Consider the following 7,457-nt stretch of genomic DNA (forward strand, 5'->3'; position numbering starts at 1 on the left):
AACCTCAAAGTGGGCGAAGAAGTGGTTAAGCTCCTCCGACAGTGAAGTGTCCCCAGAGATCACGGTGGTGTTGCCGGATTTGTAGTTGGTCAGGTGCTGGAGTCGGTTGGTCTCCTGTTTGTTCCTGTTTGGAGGAAAATTCAGAGAGTTCCAGAACAAACCAGAACCAGAAGATTTAGCATAAATGGTTCTGGATAAGGTGGCTTGAAAAAGTGGTTCTGGATCAGGTGGTTTTGCTTCTGGATCAAGCACCTCCAAATCAAGTGTCTCTGGAATATGTGGTTCTGGATTTGATGATTGTGGAACATATAGTTCTGGATCAGGTTTTGGGAAGTACTCAGGTTTAAAGACATGAAACGGAACTTTAACTGCAGATGGTTCTGGATCAGGTGATTCTGGTTTAGTTGTTCTTGTACCTGGGTTATGGTTTTGGATCAAGTGTCTGTGGAAAATGTGGTTCTGGAATAAATGACTGTGAAATAGTTCTGGATCGGATAGTTCTGGATCGTTAGTTAAGAGGCATGAAACAGAACATTTACTGAAGATGGTTCTGTAAGAGGTGGTCTTGGACCAGTACTCACATTAGTTTGGGGAACAGAACCTGAAGATTTCTTGCAAATGGTTTTGGATCCGGTGATTCTGAAACATAAGGTTCGGGATCAGATTTGGTTTGGGTGCCAGAACAGAATTTTTCCTTTCTGATGCTTCTATGCCCGATTGTGCTAGAGCAGATGGTTCTGGTTTGGTTAGTAGGGGGACCAAAACTGGGACATTTCCTGAACGTAGTTCTAATTCGGATGATTCTGAATCAGGTTAATCTGGATCAGGGCTCACTTTAGTTCAGGGACCAGAAGCAGACTATTGTCAGCAGAAGCCAAAGAGTAAAGATCCAGTTTCAGATCATCTCAAGTTTAACGTGTTTCCTCCGTGGATTCTCTGTGGATCTGAGCATCACCGCAGCATCCCTCCTTGTCACCATGGAGACGTGACAGACGGTCCTCTCCTCTCCGCTGGTTACCGTGGTAACCAAGGACAGGTGGTGCCTCAGGTCCAGGGAGATATAGAGCCATGTGAGTGTTGCTGTATAGTCTCTCAACCCTCCAACAAACCTTTACCAGCTGCTGTTTGAGTGGTTCTGATGTTCTTTTCAGGTTCAGATTCAGGAATGAAACTTAAGGTTCTGGGAAACAAGAATCAAGTCTCCCAACAGATTGAGGCTGATCCCAGATTCGACCTTCCTTAATGAGAGAAACTTTTCTCTCGGTTGGGGGATGGCATCTACGTCATCTGACAAAGGTTGTTTAGGTTCCGGCTGGATGTTCAGGAGCACCATCGACCCATTTTTACCCTGTTTTTACCAAACCCAAATCAGTGGGATCCATTATTGTTGGTCTAAAGAACAGTTTGACTGAGAGGAAAGCTAAAAAATCTCCTGTCTTCATGTTTTCCACTTAAAGCTCAGAGAAGGAAAATGATCACTACCTGGAGCCGATAAAGTTCTGTTGAAGCAGGTTTATGTGAATGATTTAAAGCTCAGCTCCTGAATGAACAGAACATCAGAGAATCTGTTTTTAATCCATTAATTACATACTCTTATGAAACAAACTAACAGCCATTAAAAGCATGTTTTATCTTCTAAAATCCTGGATTATCGTTCCAAACTGCACTCCTTGTCTCCATAAAACCCTAGAAGTTGGTCCATCAGTCCCAGCAGCTGTTTGTTATAAAATCCTGTTGGAACATCTCCAAAACATCAGATTTTGGACCTGATCTTAACCTGTGCAACACCGTCCTCCAGAAACGTTCTCGATTCTTTGGATTCATGTCAAAGTTGGAGAAAAATTCTACAAATTAAATGTATTTTGTTGGATCTTCAGTGACAGACCAACACAAAGTAGAGCAAATTTGTGAAGTGGGAGGAAATGTTTCACCCCTTTACTTTGACACCCCAAAATCACATCCAAGGCATCTAATCAGGAGCCAGAGTCCAGCTGTGTGGGATTTAATCTGAGTCTAACTGCAGATGTTCTGTTTCTGGACTCAGATGTTCTTTAGATAACAACCAGCATCATGGAGACCAAGGAAGACAACAGACCGGTCAGGACGAAAGTGCTGGTTCAGTTAAAAGCAGGGTTGGTAAATGGCCTGCCCTTGTATAGCGCTTTATCAAGTCACCAAAGACCACAAAAATCTTCCCACTACAACCAGTCATTCACCGACCCATCCACAGTGGTGAGCTACACTGTAGCCACAGCTGCCCTGGGGCAGACTGACAGACCTGGCGCCACCGAGCCCTCTGACCACCATCAGCAGGCAGCTAAATCCAAGACAATCCTGGAAGAAAACCAGTTAGATGCTGCAGAAGACCTGAGACTGGGGTGGAGGTCACCTACCAGCAGAACAACCACCCTAAACAGCCAGAGATACAACGGATGGCTTAGACCTAAGCATATTCATGTGTTAAAATGGCCTAGTCAAAGTCCAGACCTAATTCCAACTGATAATCTGTGTCAACACTTGAAAACTGATGTTTACAGATGTTCTTCATCCAATCCGACTGAGCTTGGGCTGTTGTACAAAGTATGAGCATAAACGTGTGGCGATGTTCAAAGCTGGTAGTTGAACCCCAGAAGACGTGAAGCTGGACCTGCAGCCAAACAAGGTTATACAATTGTCTGACTCAACGGGACGCAATACGCACTTTTCAGATTTTTAATAGTAAAATGTTAAAAACCCTGAAAGACAGGGCGGCAGGTAAACGGCAGGGGTCCAGATCCCACCCTCAGGAGGAACTCTGTTCCTCATTAATAAAAGCAGCTGCGCTCAGTTCAGGGGCCGCGCGGAAAAAACAGACTCGTTTATTTTGTTGAACACAGAATTATTAAAGTCGCTGGTTTGAACGCCTTAACACCGAACATAAAGTCCAGTTCTAACATGTCCGTGTGGAGTGAGTTTGGACTGATCAGGTTTAGAGATAAATATAATTTTTTGTTGTGTTTGTAATTAATTTCACCTGAACATCATGCAGACCTGCAGCTGCTGCTGCTATGGAAACAATGAAACTTGAAGCAGAGCAGATTTAAACTCAGACTTCAGGATGATCCGAGGACAGGTTCTGGAGACACTTTTCCCACTGATCATCCTGATTTTCCTGCTTGATGGTTTTCCATCTCCAGCAGGAAGTTGTTTTTTTTATTTTTTATCACCAACAGGATTTATTCAAATCTTTCGGTTCTGCTCCTGATGACTAACACAGAAGGATGTCCTGGTGCACCTGGCAGTCAGAGTTCAGGGCAAACAGCCAAATCACTTGTCCGATAAGAAGCAGGAAGCAGATTTGTTTCCATCCAGCTGATAACATCAGGAACTACTCCGAACTTTTAGACGGGTCAGATCAAACCTGGACATCTGAGGATGATTTGCATCTTCATCATCAGGTGAAGAAGAGTCATTTGAAGGGACATTGCGTCAGATTTCAACCCATGAGGTGTTAGAGCTGGACCTTTATCCTGCTGAGAAGTTCTGGGGAAGGAAACATGGTTTAAAACAGATGTTGACCCGTTCTGTGCTTCAGACTGTGGTTCTGATTGCTCTTTAGATTCTGCTGTTTGGATCTTGCAGCAATAAATGTGTTTGGTTCTGGTTTTATTTTTTTTCTGATGGCCCAGGTCATTTTTGAACCTGTTTGTAAATCTGCTGCTCAGTTGTTTTTTTCTGGTGGTTCTGTTGGACCCACACTGATCTGAGGGTCTGAGAAGAACCTGTTTGCTTGGTGAACAAGCTCTGAAAGACTTCCTGTTGGTTCCTGGCTGAGGTGGGAATGGGGGCCAGATGCAGAGGGAAACGGGCTCCCAGCTGCTGGCTTCATCACTGCAGAGGACTGACCCGAAGGATTAGGAGTTTTATGGCAGCTGGAAAGTTTTTATATGTGCTGGTGCTCTTCAGATCCAGATGGTTCCATAAACCGACCCGGAAACCCCTGACTGTTACCAGGTTGCTCAGGGATGCTGTCTGGTTCCAGTGGACCCATCTGTGTTGGAACTGTCCTTGCCATTTTGGAGAATGGTGATAGGTGATTTTTTAGATCCTTTAAGTTCAACCAGCAGCAGAACCAGCAGCCCTCAGAAACCCAGAGAGTTCAGAGATGAACCATTAGAGTCAGGATCAGGGAAAGTATCCAGGGACTCAGGAGAAGCTTAGTCCATCACCATAGCAGAGGTTGCTACATTAATTAGGAAGCTTTCCAGCTGCAGGTCTCCAGGTTTCCAGGACAGATTCTTCCTGAGATGATGAACACTTTGTGGAAAACTGACTGGACCCTGCAGAGAGAAATCACCAGCGTGGTGATCCCAGCTCTTCAAAGGGACCAGAGAGTTTGTTTCATTTATTCCTGGGTCAGACTTTCTCAGCTTCCTGGAAACATATAGCCTGGAATGTTGGAAAGAAAGCTCCAGCTGATCCTCAGATTTAGCAGATATGGTTTTATCCTGATTTTGGACCACATCCTTGTCCTCCCAGAGTCTCTGAATGGGAAGTTTGGTTGTCCAGTCCACATCTGTGGATCTGGAGAAGGCTTTTTCAAGAACATGTACCTCAGTGCTGATGTTGTTGGTATGCTTTACCGGTTCTTGTGTCCCCAAAGCAAGAGCTGTGTCCTCATGCTTGGCACATCGTCACGCAGGATCCTGCTGCAGGTTGGAGTTGAAGAAGAAGCTTGGATGAGGGAGTTTTCATTTCACGGTCCTCAACAGGTGGAATGTTGTCTTCGGGTTGAGGAGCTGTCTGCCTCTAGATGGATGGAGTTTAATGCCTCAGCTGGTCTGCATGAAACCAGAAATGATGGAAACTAATGAAGCTTTCACCACCAACCTTGTGTGTGTGTGTGTGTGTGTGTGCATCCTGGTTAATGGTGCTTAATGGAGGGTTATCCATCCACAGCAGACCAGTATGTTTCTGTTCCTCTCTCTGGGAAACATGGAATCAGCTGATTCCTGGCTCATACCTGACTGGATGAAGCCCAGGTGGTTGTCATGGCAGCAGATCTGAACCTTTTTAATTCGGGTTTCGACCTCTTCCAGTCCAGACTGCTGCATGTCTTTCCTGAGTTCAGCTCCTATAGTTAATCTTCAGGAATGTAAAGTTTGTAAAGATATCGCCACACCTGCTCCACTTTAAACATCAGTATAAAGTTTAACCACTTCCAGCTGCTTATCTGATCCATTTCCTTCTCAGTTCCCAGAATGTGGATTTTTCGGAATGTACGACAAGATCCTGCTCTTCCGTCACAACCTAAGCTCGGACAACATCCTGCAGCGTCTGACGTCAGCCGAGGAGATCCTGGAGGGTGACCTGGTGGAGGTGGTGCTCTCAGGTATTCCTGTGCCTTAGTGTGTCTGTTCTGGTGACTCCAGCATGGAACATTCCAGGGTTTCTTCATGAAGCTCCTGAGATGTTTTCAGAGCTTCTAGTTGAAGGCTGGAAGATCTGAAACTATGAGAGCTCAAAGTGCTGCAGTTTTCAAAAAGGTCCAGTGAGAGGACACAGCTCAACTACAATACAACTTCCAGAACTTGATGCTGCATTAGTTTGTTAGTTTGCAGCAGTGTTTATGACTCCTGTCTGGGTTTTCTGGGATCATTTGGATCAGTGTTCTGGATCAGACTGTGTGAGGTGTTACAGTAAAGCAGACTTCTGCAGGCCTCACCCGCTCACTGCTTATTGTCTGTTTCATCGCTGCTTCCTCTCGTCTGTGAAGATGAGCTCAGCGCAGACCTCATTTCCTTTAACTGCAGTGGTGGTGCAGGGTCACCGCTGCCGCTCTGAGCCACAGCATTCTGTATGATGATGTCACTTCCTGCTCCGTGTCAACAGGTCTGAGGCCTGATCTGCTAAGCAGCAGCAGCAGCTTTAAGTCGCTCTGCAAGATAAAAAGAGTCAGCAGCACTTCCTCCAGAAAGTTTCAGAGAGCTGCAGAGCTCTGCTGCAGGTTCTCCAGCTGCTTCGCAGTGTTTCCTGTTTGCAACCATCAGCTTCACTGGCGACTGAAAGCTGTTTAAATCCATGAAAGAATCATGATGCAAAGAAGCAGCAGTTTACTGAAACATCGGGGAGGTGTAGTTGGAGCTGCAGGATGAAGCTCTAGGTTCTCCCCTCAGTCTGAGGTTAAAGCTAACTGATTCATTCTGATAACTGTTTCAGGCACCTCACTTAGAAACCCATCAAAACTGTCGCAGGAACATTTCATCTCCCGAAGCTTCTGACAGAGTTTAATCCGATTTTCACATTTAATTTGAGATTCCAGGAAACTCATCAGAAAAACTTTCTGGAAGTTTTTGAAACGTTTTTAAGGCTCAAATATTTGATCGACTTTCCTGGTGGTTCGTCAAGATGTTCCTCATAGATGATACTGTGATAAACCCAGGTCTGTTTGGACCTCTATATTTCAGCCATTCTTTCCATCAGAACCATCATTCAACATTTAAACTGGGCACAGAAAGTTGGACTTTACCCGACCCAGTTATCATTTTGATCCCTTTTTCCAATTTTTCCACAATCACGGTTTTCGTTTGAGGATTTTTCCAGATTTTGCCACAGAATGTTCAGCTTAGAATGTAATGATGGTTCTGAAACATTCAGAACCTTTTGGATTTAAACTCCTTTCATAGCCACAGTTCCACAGTCCAACTGGACTCAAATTGTTTCTTTCTCATCCTCAGGTCGGAATGCTTCTGATGTTTTCCAGGCCCTCTGACTGTTTGGCTCTGTGTTTCAGCTCTCGCCACGCAGGAGGACTTCCAGATCCGGCCTCACGCTCTCTACGTGCACTCGTACAAAGCCCCGGCGTTCTGCGACGACTGCGGCGAGATGCTGTGGGGTCTCGTCAGACAGGGCCTGAAATGTGAAGGTAAGGAGATGATCCTGCTAGATTTTAAAGCTGACGATGATGGATCTGGTGACAACCAGGCAACAATCTGGGAAGGATCTGATGAAGATCAGGTGAGGATCTGATGAGGGATCGGGTGGTGATCGGGTTAGGACCAGGCTAGTATAAGTTCTTAAGATCCAGCTTAATCAAAGTAGCTCAGGTTGAGATGTTCTCGCTCTTCTCCTCTGCAGGATGTGGGCTGAACTACCACAAACGCTGTGCGTTCAAGATCCCCAACAACTGCAGCGGGGTCAGGAAGAGACGGCTGTCCAACGTGTCTCTGCCGGGCCCCACCATGTCCGTGGCTCGCCCCCCTTCCACCGAGCTCCCCCCGGTGCCGCAGGAAGAGGTATGTTCCCCGCACTGAGCCGGAACCAGGACACGTGGAGGGTTCTGATTATGAACACGTCCTGGTGGAGTGGTTGTGGTTTGAAGCAACTCAGATCACTTTTCCAGCTCAGAGCTACAGCTACAGTACAAAGGTCTAACTCTGTCTAGTTCATTGAGATGGAGTCCGAAACCAGTGTGATCT

General features: G+C 45.8%; 1 protein-coding gene across 1 annotated transcript in view; it reads left to right on the forward strand.

The window, feature by feature from the left end:
- Positions 1-7,457, forward strand: part of LOC124881795 (serine/threonine-protein kinase D3-like) — a 43,012-nt gene that overhangs the window by 16,639 nt on the left and 18,916 nt on the right. Inside the window, exons 3-5 of the mRNA XM_047387591.1 lie at positions 5,233-5,371; positions 6,773-6,904; positions 7,117-7,274. Coding sequence (XP_047243547.1) covers positions 5,233-5,371; positions 6,773-6,904; positions 7,117-7,274 — 429 coding nt within the window. The remainder of the gene's footprint in view (positions 1-5,232; positions 5,372-6,772; positions 6,905-7,116; positions 7,275-7,457) is intronic.

This window comes from Girardinichthys multiradiatus, chromosome 15 (genome assembly GCF_021462225.1).
Source record: "Girardinichthys multiradiatus isolate DD_20200921_A chromosome 15, DD_fGirMul_XY1, whole genome shotgun sequence".
NCBI classification, from domain to species: domain Eukaryota; kingdom Metazoa; phylum Chordata; class Actinopteri; order Cyprinodontiformes; family Goodeidae; genus Girardinichthys; species Girardinichthys multiradiatus.